Source organism: Trichogramma pretiosum, unplaced genomic scaffold (genome assembly GCF_000599845.2).
Source record: "Trichogramma pretiosum strain Unisexual culture from Peru unplaced genomic scaffold, Tpre_2.0 scaffold23, whole genome shotgun sequence".
In the NCBI taxonomy this organism is placed as follows: Eukaryota; Metazoa; Arthropoda; class Insecta; order Hymenoptera; family Trichogrammatidae; genus Trichogramma; species Trichogramma pretiosum.
Window position 1 is genome coordinate 1,752,987 of NW_019641629.1, and position 27,871 is coordinate 1,780,857.

A 27,871-nucleotide genomic window follows, 5' to 3' on the forward strand; every position below is an offset into this window, starting at 1 on the left:
TTCATTATTATTTTTTTTTATTCGTGTAGCACGGGGTAAGCGTGGCGACGTCGCGCAAAGCAGCGAGAGAGAGAGAGAGCAAATCGAATTCGCTCATAATGAAGATTAATATTAGGCAAGAGCGAGGTATATTATATTAATATATATCCTGGGACGTCATGAAGGCTGTGAATATTGTTGACACGTTCGTAGGCCAATATGTAAATGTATATGCGTACTCTCTTAGGTGGTTGTTTGTTTGTTTTAATATAGCAGCGCGCGAGCGATCGCTCTCGAAATTTATTGCTGTTATACACACACACACACACACACACATACACACATGCATACATAAATATATATCGTTTGTGTACACGCTCGTAATAAGCTTAAATATACGAGTAGACCATGTACATACCTGCAGTACAGGTGTAATTATTGTTTTACGGATGCGTTACCGCAGCAAGAGAGATAGTCACATGCATAGAGCGTTAGGTATGGGAGAGATCGTATACCACCCTAGATTTCAACTCTGTGATATTGTGCCACTATTAATTGGCTCTCTAATGTTACCCTTCCACGGCTATTGTACATAAGCTAGATTATGGACAATTGCAGTATATGATGAACACTCGACAGATCATCTTTCACTTTCTTTATGGACTGATTAATTTTTTTTGTTCCTTATGATGTTTCATAATTATATTTATCACCGCTGAAATAGGCTAACACAAAGAACTACTCATAGTTTTTCTTAGTTTAACTAATACACGCTCATACGCAAAGGATTACTGATTGAACATTTTTATCAGAATGAAATGATAAATCAAATCAGAAAGTTAGCTTCAGTAGTGATTTGAAAACATTTATTGATATATTTCATTTGCATGATGACAATATTACAAATTAAATTGAAAATAATGTTTAAATAAGCTTATACATTTAGCGTTACAAAGAAAATTCTTTATTAAAAGCTTTTTTTCAATAAACCATGTATTTAATCATCAACAATAAAAAAGTTGTGATGATCAGTTTGTAAGATTACAAACAATATCTGAAATCAAATACATGCAACTGCTTAAAACGATTTTAGTTCAACAAAATTAATATAATATAAAATACTTCTTATATCAACATTGATTACTTTTTACAAATTCAACAATTTCAGTATTATTTCCTACATCTAATTAGTCTGGTTTCTGTCAAAGTGTCGTCTGCCCTGTTAATTTTTCTCTTAATGAATGTGTTATTTTGAGTAGTAGAGCAGGATCAGCTGTCTTTAGTAGTTCTGAATCAAGTAACTTTGTGTTTGTAGTAAGAAACCTCAATAGTTTATTTTCTAAACGTTCTGCATTACATGTATAAGCTAATATTAGAAACTCAATTGCATTTTCAGTTGTTAATTTAGCATATAATAGTTTTCCACACTCAATTTTTAAATCATCAATTTCATACTTATCAGCTGCTATTAATAGCTGCTGAATCATATCTGTTTTGTCAATTTCAATCTCACCTGTGTAAATGTATCTCAACATTTCAATTAAAATATTGTGAGAAGTTTCAGTTATCTCAATGGTATTGTTTTTAGTTTCCAACATGTCATGGGTAAACATGGCTCTAAATACTGGACTGACCGTAGCAAGTACAAATTTGTGTGCAGGTATGATAAATTTATCAGAAGTTCTCAATTTGACATCACTGAATTCTTCACAAGGAAATGCCAACTTGAATTTCTTTTTATCAATAATCTCATCTTCAGTTTCATTGTCAGTTTCATGGTCAGTTTCATTGTCAGTTTCATTGCCATTATGTAAAAAGCCCTTGAAAATGTCTAACTCACATTTAAAAGTTACAGTATCCTTAGAAGTAATTAATCTGTCAATATTTTTCTCTTCAAGAATTCTTAGGCCCATGCTTGTCATCTTTGCAAAATCTACATCGTAGATGAAAGTTTTGATGACTTTTCCATTTCTGATAGCTGTTAGCTTGTATTTACACATTAATTCTTCTTGTTTTGCTTCTAAGTCACTTCCTATGTAACAAAGATATATAGTAACAAATCCCTGATTTTCACTATTGCCATTAGGGTATAATTCCAAATTGAAGCAATGTTTACCATAATCACTTCCAACGATAAAATCATTGGATAATATTGGTTCTCCTACCTCCAGTTCTAACAAACTGTAATTCTTTATTGTCCATGTATAAATGCACTTGTCCGTATGAACTATAGTAGTGCTCTTTATTCGTTGAGTTGATGGCATATTGGCTTGAACACGTGATAACTTATATAATTTTATTACTTGATCAACTAAAACTGTTATAGATTTCACATCAAGAGATGCCACACGTGCACTCACGAAAGTTCGGAAAGAAAATATTGCTACTTCTTGCGTGGCCGCCACGGCGTAATGTTTGGACAACTTCATAAAAGAGCATGTTGCTAGCGCCAGTTCTCTTGCAGCCAGCCTATGCACTAAGAGAGTAAAAATATTAGTGGCTACAGACGAAACTAAGCGAAGCTGTTCCGTGGCTAAACCGGAAGTAAACACCTTTAGCGCCCCAAAAATTACAGCAACAGCTCCCACAAATATAGCTACTCTAATTACGAATACGTTTAATCGCGACTCTGAGTTTACATATTGTCTCTTGCTAAAAAGTGCAAATAACATCGGACTCGCCACTCTCGTAGGGATGGGATTTAAATTTGCCTTTGTGTTTGTAAGAAACAACAGCTCAGCTCAAATAACGAAAGTATGTGATACTTCTCAGCAGTCAGCAATAATCATGGTCCATGGAACATATCATCATTAATCTAGGGGGGTAGCTAATATTAATATGTACTCACACATCAGATCATTGGTTCGACTAGAATGAAATGATGAATCAAATTAGAAAATTAGTTTCAACAGTGATTTGAAAATATTTATTGATGTACTTCATTTATATGATGACAATATTACAAATTAAATTGAAAATATAAACTTATAAGTTTAGTGTAACAAACAAATTCTTTATCAAACGCTTACTATGCAATAAACCATGTATTGAATCAACTATATAAGAATATTATAATATATCAACTATAAAAGAAGTTTTGATTAATGATTGGCAAAATTACAAAATTATATGTGGAATAAAACTTAGTGCTTATAGAATATTTAGTTCAACAAAATGAATATATTACAAAATGCTTCTTATATCCCTGTTAATTACTTCTTGAAAATTAAACAGTTTCAGCATGATTTTATAAATTGTACCTCAGAAATAACAAAGTGGTAAAATTTCAAATTTATTAGCTAAATGCTTCTTACACTTAATCCTATATTTGGTCCTATACACAGTCTGATCAAGGTTTCTTCTGTTTTGTTAATAATGCTTCTCTCAATGAATATACTATTTTGAGTAGTAAAGCAGGATCAGCTATCTTTAGTTGTTCTGAATCAAGTAATTGCGGATGAGCAGTAACAAACTTCAATACTTTATTTTCCAAGTGCATCGCATTATATTTGTTAGCAGATGTTAAAAACTCAATTGCATTTTCAGTAGATAATTCAGCATATAACAATTTTCCACACTTGATTTTCAAATTATCAATTTGGTATTTATCAGCCACTGCTAAAAGCTGCAGAATCATATCTGTTTCGTTAATTTCAATCTCACCTGTATACATGAATCGCAACATTTCAACTAGAATATTGTGAGAAGTATCAATTATCTTGATGGTATTGTTTTTAGTTTCCAACATGTCATGGGTAAACATCGCTCTAAATACTGGGCTGATCATAGCGAGTACAAATTTGTGTGCCCTTATAGTTTTTTTATCAGAAGTTGACAACTCAATATCACTGAGTTCTTCACTGGGAAATGGCAAGTTGAATTTCTTTTCTTCAAAATTCTCATCTTCAGTCTCGTTATCAGTCTCATTTTCATTGTTAATATATTCAGTAAAAATTTCTAGTTCACATCGAAAAGTTACAGTGTTCTTCAGGGAAATTAAATCGTCAATCTTATTAAGATCATAAAATTTCGTTCTACCCCAGGAATTAGTTTTCAGATAATCTTCATGTACTTTCAGTTCAGTAACAACTTTTTTATCTCTAATAACTGATATTGTACTTTTACATATGAGTTTATCTAGTATCTTCGTTGAATCAGTTTTCAGATAAGTAAGATAAAGAGAATTGAATAATCCTTCAACTTCCGCACATTGACCTTCAGGGAATAATTCCAAATTGAAATATACTTTATTATCACTTCCAACACTAAATTTTGGGGATTCTATGTTTTCTCCAACTTTACATTTTATTAAACGATAATTCTTAATCGTCCATGTATAAACGGTCTCAGCCGAAGCGACTGTCGTAGAAGCCTTCATATGTTGTTTTGATGACATTTTAATAAATACGTGATGGCTTATAGAATCTTATTACTTGAAAAAGAACACGAGTTGATGCCACTTTCCAGTGGCCGAACTAAGCGACGTTACGTACTTACGTGTCTATACGGGAATTGAGGACACTTACGCGGTAAAAAGTACAGAGCGCTCAAAAGTATAGCTTATACGGTATGTGAATCTATATTGCGAGATACGGTATGTGTATCTCGCTTAAAATGATATCGGCTCGCTAGTCGCCACTCGCGTGGGAGTGTGGTTAGATTTGCCTTTGTTTTCGTGTAAGAAGCGACAGTTTGGCTCGAGTGACGAAAGTATATGATACTTTTCGGCAATAATCATGATCCATGAAACATATCATCGTTACTTTATGTTTTGCGGCGCGTCTCGCATGCCTTTAATTTTTCACGTTTTGAAGCGTGACTCGCTCGGGACTTGCATGCGGAAGAGACGTCAAAACGCACAGCATTATATCATACGTATAGTCCAAAATATACTGCATTGTATTGTATGCACGCGTGTAGCAGCAGCATCGTATTATTTAACAGGGGCACATTTCAATTACATAATATTCGTATAATCGTTTAGGCAATTTTTCTGTATTTAGACGCGTATGTGTATCTACGCAAGTAGCATCGGTGTAAGAGAAGCATAAAATTATACGCGTCACAACATGTAGAATGATATTTCCGAGTCTAAATTTTAGGGCGAATGATAGGATAGGATATAACTGAACTTGGATGCGGCTGCAGACTTGTTTATCTATATATCGGTATTAAATTGAGATAATATGATACAGTATTGGCAGGTTAGACCTATTTGGATGAGAAAAAGCATCAAAAAGCTTAATTAATCGATTTAATATTCTATCTATATAATTGTGATGATAAAACCAGCGAAGTAGACCAGCATGAAAAACTACTCATAATTTTTTCTCAGATTATTACTAATATTAAATAAGCTCTCACAAATCATATCATTGGTTGAACTTGAATGAAATGATAAATGGAACCAGAAAATTAGTTTAAACAGCAATTTGAGAATATTTATTGATGTACATTATTTATATAATGACAAAATTTCAAATTACATTCAAAGTAGTGTTATTATTAAATCATACTAGCATTACAGAAAATTCTTTATCAAGTACTTTCTATGCAATGAACCATATATTGAAATATATAAAATGTAGAAAAATTTGTGATTAAATTGCAAAGGCTATACAGCTTAAAAATGTTTTTAGCTTAACGAAACAAATATATTAGGAACGCTTTTCAAATTATCATTCATGGATTTTTGCAAATTAAACAGTTTTTTTATGATTCTATAAATCATATTTTAGAAATAATGAAGTTGCAAAAAATCAAATTAATTAGCTAAACTCTTCCACACAATCCTATGTGTATCTACACTGATTTTAATCAATGTTTCCATCTTGTTATTGATTCTCTTAATGAATGTGTTATTTTGATTAGTACGTCAGGATCAGATATTCTATTAAGTTGCTCTGAGTCAAGTGATCGTGGGTGAGCATTGACAAACTTTAATACTGCCTTTTCTAAATGCTTTGCATTATATTTATGAGCATATGCTAGAAACTCAACTGCATCTTCAGTAGATAATACAGCACATAATACTTTTTCACACTTAATTTTCAAATGAGATATTTGGTACTTTTCTGCCACTGCTAAAAGCTGAAGAACCATATCTGTTTTGTTAACTTCAATTTGACCTGTGTAGATGTATCGCATCAATTCAACTAAAATATTGTGAGAAATGTCAGTTATCTTGATGGTATTGTTTTTATTTTCCAACATGTCATGGGTAAACATGGCCTTAAATACTGGACTGGCAGATGCAAGTATTATTTTGTGTGCTTTGATAGTTTTTCCATTAGAAGTTGATAACTTGACATCACTGAATTCTTCACTGGGATATGACAAGTTAAGTCTCGCTTTATCAAAATTCTCATCTTTCTGTGCGTCAGATTCATCATAAGACTCAATCTCATTGTAAAAACATTGCTTGAAAACTTCTAATTCACATTCAATAGTCAGAGTATTCTTGGAAGAAATCAATTTATTAATATTTTTCACTTCATGAAAGTTCGCATTCCAGCCTGAATTTCTCTCAAATTCTTCATGTATCGTATGCTGAATGGCGACTTTTTTATCTGTAATAACTGATATCGTGGCCCTACATATGAGTTAATCCGGTTTATTTTTTGAATTAGTTCCTTTGAAAATAAGACCAACGATAAACGATCCCGTCTTTTCCGCACGATCACCTGCAGGGTATAATTCCAAATTGAAGTATTTTTTTTCATCGTTACCAACGCTAAATCTCGGGGATTCTATTTTTTCTCCAACTTTTGATTTTATCAAAGTATAATTCTTAATCGTCCATGTATAAACGCACGTATCCGAAACGACTGTAGTAGAAGCCCTCACACGTTTTTTTGATGCCATTTTGACTTGAATACGTGACAGCTTGTAGTAGAATCTAATTACAGCTTGATCAACTGAAACTTTTAGCGATATTCAACACAAAGGAGACACGCACGTATGTTTTAGTTTTGCACGACACTGAGACTGAGATAAGTTCAAGAGTTAGCGGCTGAACGCAGCAACGATCCGTGGCTAAAGTGCGCCAAAAGGTACACAGCCGCTACACGCGAGACTGTAAGGTCATTCGTAAATCGCGGACCGGACGCACACGCATCGAACGATAGGTGCTGCGCCCTGCGAAATCTTTTACTTTCCAATATGATAGCTTTGCCGGGACTATGTATGAGCAATTTAATGACCAGTATTGGTTGTTAGCGGGAAGCTTCACTGTATTTATTATGTGAAGAATTTTTTTCATACAGACGATCGACAATAACAATAGGATCCGAAATTAATAGACGCGATCGGGCGACTTGTATATAGGTTGGCCGCTTTGTTTAGCTTGCATATTATATGCGCATAGCAGCAGCATCATATTGTTCTAAACTGAGGCACATTCCAATTACATTATTCGTTTATAGGCGATTTTTGTGCCCGCAAATAGCATATCGCATTAAGCAAGTATTCAACGCCGCGCATGCATATTCTATTGCTGCCTCATAAGCGCGTGTATACGTATAGCTCTCGACTTTAATCAGCGCGTCACCTTTGAGAGCTAATTAATCCAACTTCAACCGCGTGCCCGGCTCAGACGTATTATATAGGATACGCGCGGGCTCGGATATGTGAAAAATCGCGCGTCGACTTCGTACGGACGTGTGTTATATTATGTGGTGTACGCGTGAGAATGTCCCTCTGTGCACACTTACATATACACACAGACGCCAGTCACGATCTCGGTTTTATAAATGTGTGCATTGCGCGCACACAACCACCTACAAATCTAACCCGTGCCTTATATACTATGCAAGTCGCTCGACAGAATTGAGTTTTCATATAGACCGGCTGCTGCTGGCTGAGCTGTGTTACGTGTACTGGCCAGCTGCGATATATGTATGCCATTTATATACCCACACACACACAAGACGCGGACACGAGCCCGCTAATATAACTACGATTACTGCTGTATATATGCAGTGGTTGCCGTATAGACCTATGCACAACTATATGTCGAGAGATAAGAGAAGTGCCGAGGAGCGCGAGAAAACGAGCTTCGGCTCGCGTGCAGAGCAGCAGCAGTAACAGACCTAAACATACGACGATCTGCACTGACCGACGGTAGCTGTATATTTACATAATAAACACACGATATTAGACGTCTCTAGTAAGATGTATGTTGTTGTTTATATTTTCGAACCTTTACATTAAATTTGTGTAATGTCGATGCGTGACAATTTCTCCGTTCGCTCGTTCGAAAGAGAGAGAGAAAAATGTAGTCGACTCTTTTTTTTCCCCTCTTGAATATTTCTCTCGATTCTTATAGCGTATAAAAAAATACGTTAACCACAAGAGCTGTGGCTGATCGCGAGTGACACGCGTGTGTACTGCTGTCTCTGTTATATGTGTCCAATGCCCATCGGCACACAAAAATTTACCGGTTCACCCGCGCTATACATGTAACACGGCGTGACGGCAAGACGACGACGACGACGACGCTTGGCGCGTCCGTCACCCCGAAAAAACACACAAAAATGAGGAAGAAAAAAAAATTGTCCACCACGTAGTACACGAAAACCAACGTTTTGCGACTGAACCGATCGTATACGTGCACGCAGTCAGGACACATTTGCGATTCATGCGCACGTACCATGATGTCGCTGCAGGCTTGTATTATTACGTATGCACGCGGATCGACACGATTTATCATTGCCGCTCGCTCCCCCGAAAAGGCCGCATTCACCATTGTACGCGCGAACGTATACGCTGTGTTTCGTTATTGTTGTTTTTTTTTCACCACGCTACCGAAGAATTTTTCTCAGAGTTCAGGCGGCTCGATCTCGCGGTCACCATCGTTTCCTCCTGGAAATTTATTTATTGCGAATTTATTGCATCGGAAAGAGGTGCAACAGTTTTTTGTTTTTTTTCTCCTTCTCCTTCTACCTATATTCTCTTTCCGTCGTTGTGCTCGTTACGAGCGAATCGCCGGAGATGAATTTTCCACGATTCCGAGGTAAAACGATCGTACACAGGCCTCTGTATATATAGCGGAGACTTTTTATGACTCCACGCAGAGTCTTACCTCATGGAGCAGCGCGTTTTATACTTTATATAATAATAACGAATATAACGATATAAGCTAGAGCTCGGCTTTTGCGCGGCGCTATTAAATTATTGCACGCGCTGGACAAGGTACGTTATATATAAAATAATAATGTCGATGTAGAAGCCAAGAGAAAGAGAGAAAGAAGAAGCTATACGTGTGTATAATCAAAAGCTTAAAACGATAAACAATTTATTTTTTCGATAAGATAACTACTCGGCTCCTCCTCTAGCTTTTTTTTCCAGCTCGTTCGTGCTCGCATGCGCGCGTCGTCGTGCGTTTCAATATCGAGCGCAAAAGACACTTAAATTTTTTTAATCTCTATTCATGTATCAGCCTCGGAACAAACGAATTATCGTTTCGAGAAGTCGCGAACGATGTTCTCTCGCTCGATGAAAACATAAAAACTTTTAACGTACAATCGCGACCGCATCGATTGCACGCGGTATACACACAGACGAGTTGAATTTTTCGTGCGCGCTGCGTCGTGCGCATGACAGACTGCTACATAGGCGTCGCGCGTCGAGCAGACGACGCGCAGCTCAGCTGCACGCTGCATACGTAGTATCGTACGATACCGACGTTACCTCCGCGCGCCTCCACCGCCAGATGTCGTCGAGCCGGTACCCGCAAGTGGCGAGAAAATTGCCAAGCTTACTATATAAGCCGGGCTCGCGCCTCCACCATCGGGACTGTTGTCTTGAGCGTGTATGCGTAGTAAGTGTTTTCGACCGCCTCGTGTAGGCTCGATCGATGATATCGCCGAAAAACATATACGTTGTAACTTTACATATGGAGTGAATAAAACCGGCACATTAATCGGCTCCCGTATGCGCCCCGCGCGGCCCCCTCTTCACCGAGGGGTGTCCGCGTCGGGGTCCGCTCGGTCGATGCCCTTTAAATCGTACCGTCCTCGACTTCCGCGCTTTCCAAATTAAAGGGGGGTCGGGCCGAGGTTCATTTCCCATGGTTCCCAGACCACCGGCACTACAGTTCAGTAGTCTGCCATAATTTTTTTGCGTTTTTTTTTTCGCATTTATAAACTTTTGGCTTTGTTTTATCGAATGCAACGAGCGCGCTAGATTTCTATAAACCTAAGTAGCAAATTACTACATAAAATATAAGTTAACTTCTTTTTTATTATTTGAATATTATTGCTGCAAATCGTCCTACTGAAAAATATAAAATTTATATTACATAGTTTAATCTTGCTTTACAACATAAATTTTACGATGACTCTTTATTACATTACTTGATATAGAATTTAATAATTAATGTTTGGGTACAAAGCATCTTTGTTTGTATTTATTTGAAAAGTCTAGAGTAGCAAACGGGGGAAGGTATCATATTGCTTAGTTAAAAAGAAATGTTGCATTAGAAAAAATAATTCATGAAATGGTCGATCTTGTAGCAGACTTTGAAGTAACGATTTCCTATTCATTTCGATAAATTACAACAAAAAGAAAGATAAGAAAGAGGGAAAACAAACGAAAGGTTGCTGCAACAACAACAACAAAAAATCGCATAAAAATAGATACGATGTACCGGCTTGAAAGGTACATAGTTTCTTTTAACAGCAACAACAGACCTTCGAGCGGATTGAGACCGCAGACTCGTCGGTTTCCGCGCGAACTCTATATAATACGTGTCTGTGTATGCGCGTGTGTACGTGTGTATACATACAACAACACTTACACACCAGCCGAGCAACAAAAATCCCGAAAGATATCGAGTTGCATGTGCGCCTCGCTCGCGCGTCTCTCGAAATCGAGACTCTTTCTCTCTCTCTCTCTCTCTCTTTTACACAGACGCACGCGCATATACGCACACCTTGTGTACACCGCCAGACACTGAAAATTCGATCTTCGACATTCGTCTTCTCGCGCCCGCCTGGCAGTTCTTTTCCCTTCTTTTTTTCTTTTCGGCGATCTTTTTATTTTATTTTATTTTTTTTCATTTGTTTTTTTTTCTGGCTGTACACGCGGCCGGGGTCGACGTTTTGCATGGCGTTTCGCTTAACGCTTCGGAAGACGATTCGTTCGCTCGATTATGGAGCTCTCTTTTTCCTCCATATACACACTCCGAGTTTATACACACTCACGCGTATACCCGTATATGGACAAATTTAAAATAAACAATGTAGTTTCGTTAACAAAAAAAGGTGAAATTTTTTTTGCTCGCCCAGGTGCCCGGACCCCCGCAAATTTGTTCCTAGGAGTCCTAGGGATGAAAAAAAAACACGTGAACATGAAATTTGAAGATAGATATTTTTTTATCACTTTTTTGTTTGAGAGGACGACAAATCTAGTATCTTATTTACCGGCTTCTTGTTAGCTTTTTTCATTAATTAATTATTCTTTTTCATTCCAAAAACCTCAATCGATTGTGCACGTATGTGTAATTTTTTGTATTCTATTTTATATTGTGTATTATACCAATATTTTTAATTTAATGAATTTAAAAAAGCTGACGTTAAAAGTTTCTTATATGGTAAAATATCATTAAAAAAGCAAAAAAAAAATTCACCTTTTTTAGTTAACGAAACTGCATTTTATTTCTAGATCTACCCATGTATAATATAAAAAATATATATAATGCACATAATGTCGAATGAAGCTGCAAATTGTTTTATTTTTGCCTCTTTTTCTCTCTTTCTCTCCCAGGCTCCGCGTATTTTTTTGTGACTTTAATGAGGGTTACCGGCCTGTGTGCAGTAGCGCAGCGTAAAATTCAATGGCATGCCGGAGCTATAATATAAGCTCTCGTCCACAAGCGCCTGTGTGTGTGTGTGTGTTGTGTGTGTATATAGTAACGGTAACGAAAATGATTTTATTTCGATGCGCATTATGTACTCAAATACGAGCTAAATTTTATGGAGAAATAGGAGGCAAGCGAGAAGAACAACGTCAAGGAAGAAGGTTTTTTAGTTTCATTATTTTCTTTGATCTTTTATCTTTTCTTTGATATTTTTTTTAAGGACTCGACCAAAACGCCATATTTCCATCGAACGAATCGGCGAAGTAAATTGACGAAATTTACCGCCTCGTCGAGACACTTCATTCTAATTTTTACAATGCGCTCGCTCTACCGGTTACGCACTCGCGAGCTTTACAAAATATAAATAATAATAATATATAAAAAATGTGTTGCGCTGGGTCCGATCTTAGTACGCAGCCGCGCGCACACTGCAATCAATTACGACTCGCGATCCTAAAATAATTTTTCAATTTAACGCCGGGGAGAAAAAAGGTCCGCATAATCAGCGGAATGATTCATATTTATCGCGTCCCGTTGGCACCGCCGCCAAACTGATGTTTCAATCTAATGCTCCTAATGAAAATAGCCAATAAATGGGCGTACCTGATCGTACAGGCACACGCGTTAAATATTAAGCTCGTATAATGATACGTTGTATCCGCGCACTCGGCACATATATGTGCGCGCGCAATTTTCCATTCGACCCGAGTAAACGACTCTCGGATTCAATTTAATCTCGCCGCGTATACGTTTAGCCGCGCGTATAGCGTATATTATAGCTCCGATCGCGATCCTCCCTCCCACGCAACACAGGTCTTCACGTGCTGTATATACCTGGAAAATTCTTAATCGAAATTTTCTCGTGATACGAGAGCTTCGTCTTCGGTAAATGTTATGCTGTACGCTATATGTATAGTAGTCTATTAATCGGCGCGCAGGACATATTATACTCCGCGAAGCGAGCGCGAGCGTGAAGGTATGCCCAAGTACTGGCCTGCAATTATACATACATCCAATAACGAGCTCTCTCGGTTATATCCTCGTTATTATGATTTTTTTATTATTTTTTTTCGAGGATCACAGGTCGTTCGAGGGATTTTTTATATAATAGACAGTCAACGATCCAGACTTCTCCTTTTTTTTTCTGTACGTTATTCGCTCGAGCTATGCATATATATGTAGTGACAAATAAAACGTATTAGGTGTTGCGCGAGGCGCTCGTATGTGTGTACACGCACACACAAGATAAACAAACGCTTAAACGTTAATTTATGCCCCGTATTATATGGCGCGTACGTATAGTGCGTATATATACGGTACGCACAGAGGGAAAATTATCCGGTGCGCGGAATACGTTGAACTTATTAAATCGCGAGCGCGGGATAATAATATTTAGTTATAATGAGGCCTCCGCGCGATGCACCGAGAGTACGTGTGTATATATATGTAGAGAGAGGTACATGCGTGACACATGTACACGCGCGCGTTATTATACGATACGTATACGAGCTGCGAAAGATTATTCGATCCGTCCGTTAAGTGGCTGTGATATAATTTCGACGAGGAAGATTAATTTTTTTTTTTTATCATTCTCCGTCGTTGAATTATTCATCGCGCGAGGGTATATATATAAATACGTAATAATGTTAACTTAAATAGTTCTCGTTACGCCTCGGCCTGTATAAGATGTGCCGATGTGCAATATACACGAGATCGCGATTTATTACACAGATTTTGTATAGAGGAAAAGAGAGATTAGAAGATGATTTTCGCGGTCGGTGCAAGAGTTATTTGTGAGGAAGTTTTTAAAACTTTAGCGCAAACAGCGCTACCGAAATCCTGGAGAAATGAATTTAGCACATTGTTCGGATCTGATTACTTTTTCTTCGAATTTACAATTATGGCTTTGATCGAATATATATTCGTTAGATATGTTAATTTTTTGACAATTCTGACCACGTGTTCGTCAGTACGTACAACTTTACGAAAGAGATGACATGTGAAAAAATTTTGAACAATTTTAAGTTGATGTACATTATTAAAAAATTTGTCGGAGAACGTTCAATTCAGACGTTAAGGGGACGAATACACCTTAACCCATTAACGACCAAAATGCTTGATTTTTTTGTTGGTTTTCGCTGCGATTTTTTTTGTAGTTTTAGACCTTAAAAAAATTTCGCAGGGACCTATTTCGATGTAAAATTTAATGCCCTTTCAGAAACTGAGCGCAAAATTTTGATTTTTTGCGTAATAAAAAAGTTATAGCTACTTAAACAAAAAAAAACGTAAAAATTTTTGCAAAAAATCGAGTTTTCGATTTTTTTTCGCCATGTTACCGGTAAGGAATCACGATATAAATATGATCAGGGGTGATCACGACTATCAAAGTATCTCAGAGATTTTTTGTGGAATTTTTGAACCACTTTTCAAATCTTCGTTCTGTGCACTTTTTCTCTAAATTCAATAGTTTTCGAGTAAAAATGGGTCATGTTTTATATGAATATGAGTTATTTTTTGTTTGAAGTAATGGTTCGAAAATTCCATAAAAATTCTCTGAGATACTTTGATAGTCGTGATCACCCCTGATCATATTTATATCGTGATTCCTTACCGGTAACATGGCGAAAAAAAATCGAAAACTCGATTTTTTGCAAAAATTTTTACGTTTTTTTTTGTTTAAGTAGCTATAACTTTTTTATTACGCAAAAAATCAAAATTTTGCGCTCAGTTTCTGAAAGGGCATTAAATTTTACATCGATATAGGTCCTGCGAAATTTTTTTAAGGTCTAAAACTACAAAAAAAATCGCTGCGAAAACCAACAAAAAAATCAAGCATTTTGGTCGTTAATGGGTTAAACTCAAAAAAATTTTGATTTTGCATTGAGTTACAGCTGTTGCCATGAGCCTTTTTCCTATACTTTACGTGTTAAATTTTTTCTTCTTTTGCGTTTTCTGGCGAGTAGTGTTTTTGGTCATCTATCGTAACTTTTAGAGGGTACCGATCAAGCTTCAGCACCAGAACATCAATGGTCTCATCCGAGGTAGTAACCGTAAACATTGATGTTCTAAAGAAGTTTACGCAACCCTGGTGCTGAAGCTTAATCGGTACCCTCTGAAAGTTACGATAGATGACCAAAAACATTACTCGCCAGAAAAGGCAAAAGAAGAAAAAATTTAGCACTTAAAGTATAGGAAAAAGGCTCACGGAAACAGCTGTATCTCAGTACAAAATCAAAATCAAAATTTTTGAGTTTAAGGTGTATGTGTCCCCTTAAAGTATCAATAAGAAGCAAGAGATTACTGATAGTTCAAAATATATACCAGATTAATATATTAATGACACGAGAGTCCTAGATATTTTTTGTATGCTGATTCTACAAAGAATAATAGGCTGACAAGTCTTGGTACATTTATGTATGTATGTCTTCTAAGTGATTGGTTATTATAGTAAAGAAAAACTTCATTTTTTAAGTTTCTATTTATGGAGATGTCAGGAATGATATTAATCGAAAAAATGGTATAATTTTCATACACTTTTGTGTCAGTTTATTGAATTGTTATAATTATATTTTTCGCAAAATTTACAGTTTACCTATGATTATTTTCAATCCCACTTTGGTAAAAATTGATAATTGTATTCTTGAGTCAAGGGCTTGAAAATCGATTTTGACAGTTGGAATTACATGTAATAATTGATCAACTAACTCTCAGTAAAAGTCAAAGTCTTTTCATTTTAAAATAGTTTTATCGCAATCAAAAATAAGAAATTCTTTGAGGTTTTCGTGGACTATGTTTTGCTGTCCACTCAATTTTGTCGGAACCTCAGATTCATTTTTGCACTTTTTGTGTTCACAATCTTTTTGACCTTCATGACCTTTGTTGTGGCGGAGAAGCGAATTATCATCGAGTTCAAATTTTCTCTCGCACTTGTCGAATTTGTAATCTTCCTGACTTTTGTGCACTGATCTATAGTGCCTAGATAAGTTGATTTTATGCCCAAATTTCTTCTCACAATCGTCGCATGTATAAACCTTACAACCCACATGGACTGTCTTTTCGTGAATGCGCAAGTTTCGTTTGTGCACAAATTTCTTTTCACACTTGCTGCATACATAATCTTTGTGCCCTTCGTGTACTGTCCTTTGGTGCTTCAACAAATTTGATTTTTGTCCAAATTTTTTCTCGCACTTGTCGCATGTGTAATCTTTCCGACCCTCATGAATGGTCTTTATGTGTACGAACAAACCCGTTTTTTCTGTAAATTTCTTTTCGCACCTGTCGCATGTGTAATCTTTGCGACATTCGTGGACTGTCTTTTGGTGTTTGAGCAATATACGTTTTAGTCCATATTTTTCATCGCATTTGTCGCACGCATAATTTTTGCGACCCTCATGGATTGTTGTCATGTGCCAGTCTAAATTTTGCTTACTTGCATAGTTCTTCTCACATTGGTCGCATGCAAGATTTTTGCGACCTTCGTGTACTACCTTTTGGTGCTTTATTAAATATGATTTTTGTCCAAATTTCTTTTCGCACTTGTTGCATGCGAAATCTTTGCGAGCTTCGTGGACTGTCCTTTGGTGGTAAAACAAATGTGATTTTTGTCCAAATTTCTTCTCGCATTTGTCGCACGCATAATCTTTGCGACCCTCATGGATTGTTGTCACGTGCAAGACTAAATTTTGTTTATTTGCAAATTTCTTCTCACATTGGTCGCATGCATAATCTTTGGGACCTTCGTGGACAGTTTTTTGATGTCTGTTCAGTACATGTTTTAGTCCATATTTCTTATCGCACTTGTCACACGCGTAATCTTTGCGATCTTCGTGTACTGTTCTTTGATGGTAAAGCAAACCCGATCTTTGTCCAAATTTCTTCTCGCACTTGCCGCATGCGTAATCTTTACGGCCTTCGTGGACTGTCCTGTGGTGGTAAAACAAATATGATTTTCGTCCAAATTTCTTCTCGCACTCGTCGCACGCATAATCTTTGCGACCCTCATGGATTGTTGTCACGTGCAAGACTAAATTTCGCTTATTTACAAATTTCTTCTCACATTGGTCACATACATAATCTTTGGGACTTTCGTGGACTTCTTTTTGGTGTCTGGACAAATCTGATTTGAACCCGAATTTCTTCTCACACTTGTCACATGCGAAATATTTACTATTGGGATCTTTATAACATATGCGAATTTTTACTAAATGTACCGTATTTTTATAGGTGAGCAATCGTAATTTATATCCAGATTTTCGTTGGTATCTTTTGGATGCGATATCTTTGGTACCTTCTTCACGTTCACATTCTTTTTGTGCATCGTTAATTGCGTCACTGGATCTAATCATCTTTTATCTCTTTTTCTTGAATATCGTCTGAAAAATTACGCAAACGTACTATGAAATTCAATGAATCAAATGTACGTAGGATAATACGTAGGGCACAAAAGCAACTCTTGAACTAATTTGATAGTCAATTATTTTCAGTTATTGGAAGGCTACATCATGATTGCTTATTGCTATTGTTTACAGTCAGACACAGATTTCTATATTTATATATTGCTCAGTCAACGTCTTTTAATAGCTCTACTTTGATCATAATCAAAGTTTCTGGAAAATTCTGATAGTTGTGGATTTGTTGACAAATCTATTGTTGTCTTAATTATTGTATATCTTTCAACGTTAGGAAAATTTTCTTTCTTCACTTTCCTACGTATATTCATGTAAACTGGACATGAATTTGAAAGAAAACGACCTTTGCGCGCGCGTATTGCCAAGCGAGATGCGAAGAAATAAAAGCGTGTTTATTTACGGATAAAACGATTCGGTCAAATATTTACCTACAGCGAATCCTTCAAGATACACAAAACAAAGGGATAATATGGGAGAAAAATTCAAGATATTTTTAAGGAATCAATCGTAGTAGAATTTTTTTTTACGCTTCGCCGTATGCTGACTTACGATAGGCAGATGTAGCAGCATTTATTGAGAAATCAGTCCTTTTTTTCTCTCATTCGACTCGAAAAAGAGGATAAGTGCCGGCGATAACCTGTCACACGCCTGTCGTCGTCGTCGATGTACAATGTGGAACCCAACTGTATAACATAACGTCGCGATTCACTGCCCGCATTTCTCACACAATGTCGGAGATACCTGTACGACCGATTTTTCGGTTTCGTTGCGCGCGTCAAGTGCCGTTATATAGTCGATTAGCCGCGGCGTCGTCGATTCTTTATAAACATTCGTTGTCGTTGCCTCTTTCTCTCGTTTATATCGTCGTTCGGGGGATCGAAAACGAAGGTGACACGTCGTTTCTATTTAATATCTTATAAATTACCAGTTCATTTATAATGCCACATTATGCGCGAAGCGATCGGCAAGTAATTGCCATTTAACTGTACAAGCATCGATCTAGATCGCGCGTATACCTGCAGCTATCTCTCTCTCTCTCTGTGAAAATTTGCAATTAAGTAAAAAATTGTTCTCCTTTTTGTTCCGGATATATACTTACGCGAGTATGGTATTAAGCGCGTTTTCATTTCGAAGCGGTGTACACGCGGCTCTACGCGTGTTTCACACACGTGTATATGCGTGTGCACGAGCGAAATAAAATCACAACAATCGGAAAATAAAATTTCATCCGCTACTCGCCATACCTATGTGTATGTATCCGCGCGTGTAAACGCGCTCATGTACGAGGTTTACTTATCGCGTCCGATTAATCTAGAGCGAGCTCGTTTATTGTTTTTTTTTTCAGCTTTTTATTTTCTTTTCTATCTCTCTATCTTCTGCCCTTTACCGAGAGCGATGTGCAACATCATCGCTCTATTACCCCGCGGTACATCGAGCGATTATCAAAGGTTTACGTAATACATTCGATCAAGTATATTATGTGCTCTCCATCTCGCGAAAGAAGAAAAATTGAAATACAAATGCATTCGTGTAGATGCTCGAGCTGTACGCGTGTACGCGAGTACATAGACACCCGTATAATGTAAAGGGAAAATCGTCAGCGAGCCAGTCCGTATATAAATCACGAGCGATATCGCCGCGCAGTTGCAAAGTGCCTTTACGCACACGCACAGACGCATTTCACCCGCTAGATTATACGGCATCGAGTAATTACACGGCGATCGTAGTAGTGGGTGTCTGCGTACGTGTTTATTCGTCGCTGATATTTTCCCTATCATCGTCCGCGTTTACAGCAGACGGACGGATGCGTTCGACGTGCCCTTAAATTTTTCTCGTTACCCGGTACCGCGGAGCGCCTAAGTATACATCCATTCGACTTTTTGTTGTTTTTTTTTTTCATTCTTTCTTTCTCCCTTTTTTATGTCTTCCAACACTACTCGAACGTACGGTATAGAGGAGCTATATAACATACACACACGCGCACAGCTTCTTCTTGCGTTAATTAGTTGCCGCGCGCGCTCGCGCCGAGAGAAAAGAGATGGCAGCTGCATGTGTGTATGTTGCGGGTATTATACGTGCAAAATGTGCATGCGTGTGCGCGAGATATATACATACCGGCGCTGCCGCGCGAGTTCACGCGTAGTGTGGGATGATACTAATGAGTAAACTAATTTTACATCTTGACGGAAGTTCGAGCGCGCGAAAATTAACATACGTCGCTCGGACTTTGGCGCGTCTCGCACGTTCTCGACGATATCGTCCGTACGCTATATTGTATGCGAGCGTCCATCGTAATTGCGTAATTTTCGTAATGGAGAAATGGCGTTGTAGGCGACAAATTTTTATGCGGTTCGCACAGCGTATTCCTCCGGGGTTACATTGAAAAAATTGTATATTTAGATTGATTTATAAGTAGGTAGCTCGTGTTTTTAGTCGACCACAATTTATTGATTTCTTTCACAAACTCGATTAGAAATTGCGTTTATGTATTGAGATAACGTAGCGTAAAAAAAGATAAAATTATTATAAATGAAAATTTTCAAATAAGTCATAAGCAAGTACAATTTTTACACAATTGAGTATAAGTTTTATGAATTTATTTGGTCATGAAGCTTGAGCGGTGCGCCATGCCGATGTGAGCTTCGAGATTTCCTTTTCGTCCGAATGTCTTCCCACATTTCTCGCATTCAAAGGTATTATGATTGTGCGCCGATTTGACGTGTTTATTTAGAGTAGATCGATATTTATATTTTCTTTCACAGAATTGACATGCATAGTTGGAACCAATATGCTTTGCCCTGATGTGGACTCTTAGATTACTCTTGCTTGTAAATTTTAATTCACATGTATCACATGTATATCTAGTACCTTTATGAAACGCATTGACGTGGCAGCAGAGGTTACTTTTCTTTGAGAATTTCTTCCCGCAAATACCACATGAGTAGGTGACGCCGTTGTGCACCGAATCGATGTGGATTTGGAGACGTTGTTTTTGTGAAAATGTCTTACCACATATATCGCATGCATGTCTGACACCGTTGTGCACCGCATCGATGTGTTTTTTTAGATTACTGGTGGTGGAGAATTTCTTTTTACATATATCACAAGTATGTGTGACACCATTGTGCGCCACATCGATGTGTTTCTTGAGATCACTCTTACCTGAGTACTTTTTTCTGCAAATATCGCATTCATATTTAAGACCATTGTGCGCGGTATCGACGTGTATTTTTAGACTATTCTTGGCTGAAAATTTCTTTCCACAACGATCACATTCATGTAAGATTTTATGATGCGCAAAATCGATGTGTCTCTTGAGATGGCCCTTTTCTGAGTACTTATTTCCGCATATATCGCACGAATTCATCATACCATTATGGATAGCAGTGATATGGATTTTGAGACGACCTTTCTGGGCAAACGATTTTCCGCATATATCACATTCATGAGTGACACCGTTGTGCACTGCATCGAAATGGGTTTTGAGACTACCCGTTTGTGCAAATGTCTTGCCGCATATGTCACATGAATGTCTGACACGATTATGCTCTGATTGAACGTGCCTAGTCAGATTATTCTTATGTTTAAACGTCTTTTTGCACACATAACACGCATGACTGATACCATTATGAACCGCATCGATGTGAGCTTGGAGATTATGCTTAGCCGTGAATTTCGATTCACACATGTCACATGCATACGTGATACCTTTGTGCACAGAATCGGTGTGGATTTTGAGGCTATTTCGGCGTGAAAATGTTTGGCCACGTGTGTTACATGAATGGGTCCCGTGTTTGTAGTTAGAATCTTTTCTATCGCTTTCTTTTTCATTTGGCTCGCCGAATTCACGATCGAAATTCAAATTCATTTCTTCCTTCACTCTTGACACATTTTCTATTTTTATTACTTTCTGGGGTTCAAAATCATATTTTACATCTTGCAAATTATTTGGAGAATAATCTTCAATTTTCTTCAATGCTAATGAATCCGTGTCGAGCTTCTCGACTTTACACTCAAACTCGATATGCACTTCGTCATGCTTAATTTTATTGTTATCGTCATATTTTCGAAACTCCTGTAATAAAATTTTACGTTATGCGAAATGTTCATCGTATGAATAATATGTAATTCTCATTACTTACCGAATCATTTAACGGAAATCCGACGTGCTGACCACCGTTGACATTGGGTTTCTTGTCAATTATATCATAATTATTTTCGGGAAGCCACTCGTCGATGGGTTCCTTTTTTATTCTGAAATAATTTTATGATTGAGTATTCCGTTATAATATTTTTATAATTCCATTCTCGTAAAATGGAAAATTACCTCAAGGCACTATTGAAAATACTACGGGAATCCATGCTTCTCATTTAGAGTTTTATTGGCGATTGATCGTTCTGTAACAGTGTTACACACATCAAGCCAATGAATTGAAATCAATATTATTTATGTTTAGTACAAACTAGATGTAAACAAAGCGACAGCAAGTCGAAGAAATAACTTTACAGATCTACCGAATGAATAATTATAATTTTAAATTTTAAAATTTAAAAACCAAAAATGAAATAAAACTATAGTAACTATACAAATAATCATGCTACCTCACGCGGGCGGCTACAAATGCGCTCGGGCGCATAATGTGTCATTAATAAGCCTCTTTAAGCTCGCTCTCTCTTCTTCTGCTGCGCATCTCGAGCGCCGCAGCGCAGCACAATCAATTATTTAAATATATACTAATGTATACAATTACCCGGGGGCCGAGCGAGGACGAAAAATTTTTATGTACCGCTGCGCACAAAGTGCAAAATCCCGTCTCGCCACATGTTTGGTGCAGCGCGCGCACACACACACACGAGTCGCGTGAAAATAACGAAGGAAGCCTTTAACGCCCGACGACGTGTGTACAATGCTTATACGGGTGACACACACACGGCTCTCTCGTTCGGAGCAGCGACGAGAGTTCGATGTTACCGCAAACGTATATATACGCGGACACGGGCGCATTCACGGGGACGAGAGAGAGCGAGAGAGGGACGAAAATTTACAACGTGCGAAACGCCGCTACGCTCATACGATATATGTGTAGCGCGCATGGGGCCCTGTGCGTGATAAAAATCAACGAAATCGTGTCCTTCGATGTAGTTCGAGAGAGAGAGAGAGAGAAGAGAAGAGAGATGAGTAAAAATAAAAAAAGGAAGGAAAGGAGGTAAAAAAAAAGGTGCCTAACAGGACATTGAATTATGAGCTGTTCGTTGACTGCTCCTGACCGTGGCACACATAACTAATCTTTTGGCCCTGATAATTACGCTCGATGTATATATATATCGCACGGCCCTCGCCTTCTCGCTCTCTCTCGTATTCTTTCATTTCTTTTTTTTTTATTTTACTAATAGGCAACGACAGCCGATCATTTTTCACGATCCTCCTCGCATACATATACCTGCAGCTTTGTTCTTTCAGCTCTCTTATATCCTTCGGTTTCGAGCATAGTCAATATAGCAGTAGTAGTAGTCGTGTCCGAGGTGTGCGAGGATCTTAGTCTCTTTGATTTACGCACGAAACAGAAGTAGATTATACAGCTGCGCATATACATATTTTACGACGGTACTAAAAACGAAGTTTTTACACGTGTTCTCATATTATATTGGTGTATATATACGTGTTTCGCAGGTCGAGGATAGACAGAGACGAAGTTGGCGCACACGCATCTCGTCGATCACGCGTATGGGGATACACACACACAACTTCGCAGCCATGTTCATCAGATTTTTCAAGCAAGTCGCTCCGAATGGTACGTAAATATATATATCGTCGTAATAATAATATCGCGGCTGAACTTCTATATTATTATTATATCAAAGGATAAGCGCAGCTTTTCTTCGTGGAAGATAACTCGCGATAACTATACCACGAAAGGATGTGTGTCGATTATTCGAGGCTCGTTTGAATTCATCAAAGAGATCGCGATCGGTATACGGAATCGCCGTTTATATAAAGTCTCTCGGATACACACGTGTGCGCGTTGCACCTATCGTAAGAACCGTTAGTATATACAGGCCGCGAGAAGATTGAATACGGATCCATGCGCATACCCACACACACACACACACACACACACACACACATTTGGTTCTACACAAGCGACGTGTCTGTGTGTGTGGGTTTACATACAATTCTATTAGAGAGAAAAGGTATATAAGCGAGCTCGCGCCGGGCTCACGTATCGTATGAGCAAAGCGCACACACACTTTTATACCTGATATATTTCGCGGGCTTTATACATAGAAAGCTCGCGCGATACGCCGCTCGTTCAAGTCTCCGCGCTCGTGTTTATATACAGTCGCATAGCTGCCGCCGCCGGGCTGTCAGTCAAAGTCCTCTATATAGATATACGTCCGTATTATGTAGCGCGGACTGTCGGTCATGCGGTTCCTGTGTGCCATTATACGTGTGTGTATGGCATTTATATAGGAGTTTAATACAAAAATCGACGAAAGAAATTCCTTAACGGTGCGCAGCTTTAAGGGACGTACTGCGGATATATACAATATACATACATAGCTTATATACGACGAAATAATTTATTATGATCATTATAATACGGGCGACGAAGCGACAACTTCCCGAAGTGAAGAGCCTTTTGTTCATGTGTTTGCCCTTTTTTTTCTCGAACTAATTCGATTCTTATCCGAAAACGCCATCGTCGTCGTACAGTCGTTGTCAGCTGCATGCGTGGCCTGGTGTCGTCACTTCGCGGCGACGACGACGACGACGAGATGGGTGCGAGATAGCAATTAGCGCGATGTGTTTGTATACAATAGTTGTGTGTTGCTGGAACTGCAGTGACTTTTTTTTCCGTAACGCGCCGCTGAGCTTACACATCCGTTTTTCGAGAGATCGTTTGTTCATTTGTTTGTTTGTTTTATTTTTTTAACTCTAGAACTTTTCTTTTTCTCTTTTCTCCCCTTTTTCGATATATCACCCGCGCCAAAAGGGACGACGAAGACGGAGTGGCATATAAGTAGTATATAGAGTCGAGGGGGGAAAAATTTACGCCTCGCGCCGTGTACGTGTATAATATATACAAATAATCAAGATCGTACACCGATTCGGATGCGTTTCGTAATGTTTCTTTAATTATCAAACGCACAGCGGAAGACTCCCGTGTATATAGATTCGTCTCTTTATATACATAATAGTAACAGTAACGATCATCGCGCGAAAGGAAACAAACTGCGCGATAATTAGGATCGTTTTGTATATATACCTTTATAAACGTCTCGCAAAATTACACTACGCACGTCATAATTTATTTGTATTAATGCTCTCTAGCTCGGCGTAATATACGTATTACGATACCGTTGAATACGGCGCGTTCAATTCATTTTATTTTATTTTTTTGCGCGCAGCCCTCCCGCCAAGATACATCGCGGCTTTATCGCCCGATTAAATAAGTTGGATATTATATACATATTTTTTTTTTAATATGCGCTGCTGCTGATGCCTCGCGTATCCCGCGTATATGAGCGTTTCTCGGGTGTTTCTCTGCTTTAAAACTGCGCGCAACTATGGCAATAGTGTAGCTGCAGCTAGCTGCAGCAGCAGCAACGGCAGTGGCACGTCGTTGAAATACCTGGCGCACATTTGCCGCTCTTTCCTATATAGCTATACATACACACACAATAATAGTCGACGCGCGCCACGTCTCGGACTCGAATATTTGAAATTCCGCAATTGAGCTTTTTCGCACACGCTCGCTCGCGCGAGCCAAACAGTAGCCTGCACACCGCCGCGCCGCGCATTCGCAATTTTCTCTTATTACAAACTCGTTATTACGTATTTGTGTACTGGCATGTACATTATATACATTTCCTCTGCCGCTCTAATCCCTTTTTTCCGTTGCTCGACTGTATTTATGTTAAAAGTTTCATTCTTCTCTGCATTCTGCATGTAATTCGGGGGTGTGCAGCAGCAGCTGCCAGAAAACAATTTCAAAAGATGCGTTTCACTATATGCCGTGTCCACGGATGTATCGTGTCGGGCGTCAATATACGAACGCATACCAATACCATTCACGGAGCAATCGATACATACATAGGCTTCCCCTTTCCGTTCCTTTTACAAATTTTTACGTCCATATACGCGTATCGACACTTCGACACGAAGTATTTTCGTCGCATTATAATACAATAATAGTAGCTTCTCACCGAAACGGCCTCAAAACTCATAACTCGCTTAATTGGGTCGTGTATATACGGATCGCACCGATTTTGCTCCTATTAATACCATCGTATATAAGTATTGCGCCTCGGCAAAACCGCATCGCGTGCCGAAGGGGAGAAAAAAAAAGAAAGGAAACGCACATTCGAAGAATCTAGATTTACACGGGTTTAGCTGTATATCGCCCGTAGTACGCGCGCGCAAAACCGGTATCAATTTCTTCAATTAATCTCATTAGAAATCGGCTAATTAACCGATTATCCGAGAAGCACCGATTCGCCGCGTGCTTATATGCGCGCACGCGCACACAGACAGACGGGTATAAATAAACGCGATATAAATTGGGCCTTTCGAATTCTCAAAAATTTCGAAACCGTCCCCTCCCCCTCTCCCCTGCTTCATCTTTCTTTTACCACCCCACGTAATTATCTTTATCAACTCTCGCGTTATTCGCTCGATTTTTTTTTCTCTCCTTTTTACTTCTAAATAATACAGTTTCGGCTCGTTTCTGAGCGCACCGCATTAACAGCGCAACGTACGGGGCCTGCTGCAAGTTGCAACGACGCGAGGATGTATTCTCTGGGGCGTACGCATACATAGGTATACTACACATGTATAAGAGCGTGTGGCTAAGGTGGTACATCTCCTCTTATATGCTCTTATACCTGCCCGAGAGTGGAGGTCACTCTCAGCTGCTGCTGCTGCTGCTGCTGCCCGCTGCTATATGTATAGCGCCCAGCGCCGTGGGAACATGTGTGCTGCGCCGCTGCAGCGCCATACAAATTAACAGTTTTATTGCCCCTTTTCTCGATTCGCAAATAGGGAGGTTTTTAAGTACGTATATACTGCACCATCGCAACGCACACAGACACACACACCCAAAGATCGCGTATCTTCTATTTTTCCGTGAAGAAAAAAGAATTGTCGCATTCAAAAGCCAATGATTTACGCGATCGTTGCAACTGCCGCAGTTATCTCAAACAGCTTCCGCGCGACAACTGCGCTATAATGTAGTATCGTGTTTGCAGTGCGCGATACATTTTCGCGGCCGCGATACGGCAAAAATGGAAAAAAGAAAATCCCGAAACGTTATTATATTCGATTATTATACTGCTCCCCGTACCGAGTTCTCGAGCGAGTTTACACGTACATACCTACTATACACTCGTGCGCGAGGCCCCATGATTACGCGATCTCGCGCGGGGCACGGTGGTATGCGCCTGTGCGTCGCGTCTTCTATTCCTTCGTCCTTTTTCACTGCCGTCGTTATTATTATTCTCGCAGCTCTTCTCGTATTTGATAATGACGGTGAAAATAGTTTATATCTGCGTTACACGTGTTGGATGCGTTAGCCTGCTCCCGCTTCTATATATGTATACAACATAATGTACGATTAATCGCGCGCGCAGCGAGCTCGCGAGGCAGCGAGTATATTATAAAACGCACACACACACACACACACACACACACGCGGGCAGAGAAGACCTCAAGAGCAATCCCCCTATTTGCTGCTATTTACTCTCGAGGAGCAAATTGCGCGCGAGTAGCTGTATTATGTACACCGCACGGGATGCTGCTGCTGCAGTGCACTTATGTATTGTCCGTGTGTGTGTGTGTGTACACTTTTCGCGAACTATAATGCACGTAAGAGTAATGAAGTGAGCTTCCATAGGACTTGATTATAGAAATTATTTTCCTATCCTGTGACTTATTATCGAGTGCGCGCTGCGGACATACCGTGTACATACATGCTCTCGAGAGGGAGGAGGAGAGGATGCCTCGCTTATAAACTCTTTGCGCGCGCGAGCTCTCGTTACAATGTATACTACATTGTAAGTGCGCTCGGCGTCGATTCCCGTATATATATAAACGCATGCGCCATATTCCGGTGCCAACCTCCTCGATGTTTACGCGATTTTTTTTTCCTCTTGCCAGCCCAGTCTCTCTTTCTCGCGATACAATGTGTATGTACGAGTATTGCGTTCCGAAGCGATCGTGTATTGAAAAAAAGTTTTCATAGGGAGAAAAACGTAAATATGGTTTTTATTCGCAAACAAATGCGCTTATTTTTCTTCGTATCTCGCTTGGCAATACGCGCGCGCAAAGGCTGTTCTCCTTCAAATTCGTATCAAGTTTACTTGAGTATACGACGAAAAGTCGAGAGAGAAAATTTTTTCTTACGTTGTATTTATTACGTGGAAAGATGACATAATTGAGACAACAATCGATTTGCCAACAAATCCACGACCATCAGAATCTTACAGAAAATTTACTTATGAACAAAGTAGGGCTGTTGAGAGATGATGATTGAGCAATATGTAAATAGAGAAATCTGTGTCTGACAGTAAACAATAGAAATAAGCAATCATGATGTAGCCTTCTAATAACTGAAAATAATTGTCT

General features: G+C 38.7%; 4 protein-coding genes across 4 annotated transcripts in view; 1 reads left to right on the forward strand and 3 right to left on the reverse strand.

Moving 5' to 3' along the window:
• Positions 1-1,176: 1,176 nt before the first annotated feature.
• LOC111693709 (speckle-type POZ protein-like) lies at positions 1,177-2,995 on the reverse strand. Its single transcript, XM_023459136.1, has one exon. The coding sequence runs from the start codon at positions 2,649-2,651 to the stop codon at positions 1,182-1,184; it is 1,470 nt and encodes a 489-aa protein (XP_023314904.1). The 5' UTR covers positions 2,652-2,995; the 3' UTR covers positions 1,177-1,181.
• Positions 2,996-3,328: 333 nt separating this feature from the next.
• LOC111693702 (protein roadkill-like) lies at positions 3,329-4,428 on the reverse strand. Its single transcript, XM_023459125.1, has one exon. It carries the CDS (start codon positions 4,373-4,375, stop codon positions 3,329-3,331), a length of 1,047 nt encoding a protein of 348 aa, XP_023314893.1. The 5' UTR covers positions 4,376-4,428.
• A 7,465-nt stretch (positions 4,429-11,893) lies between these two features.
• LOC106649416 (myb-like protein U) overlaps positions 11,894-27,871 on the forward strand; it is a 53,888-nt gene continuing 37,910 nt past the window's right edge. The window contains exons 1-2 of the mRNA XM_023459132.1: positions 11,894-12,000; positions 22,919-23,039. Coding sequence (XP_023314900.1) covers positions 22,973-23,039 — 67 coding nt within the window. The 5' untranslated portion in view covers positions 11,894-12,000; positions 22,919-22,972. The remainder of the gene's footprint in view (positions 12,001-22,918; positions 23,040-27,871) is intronic.
• Positions 19,674-21,655, reverse strand: LOC111693703 (zinc finger protein 845-like). Its single transcript, XM_023459126.1, has 3 exons — positions 21,575-21,655; positions 21,390-21,501; positions 19,674-21,322 (listed from the first exon to the last, which is right to left on the reverse strand). Exons 1-3 carry the CDS (start codon positions 21,616-21,618, stop codon positions 19,844-19,846), a joined length of 1,635 nt encoding a protein of 544 aa, XP_023314894.1. The 5' UTR covers positions 21,619-21,655; the 3' UTR covers positions 19,674-19,843.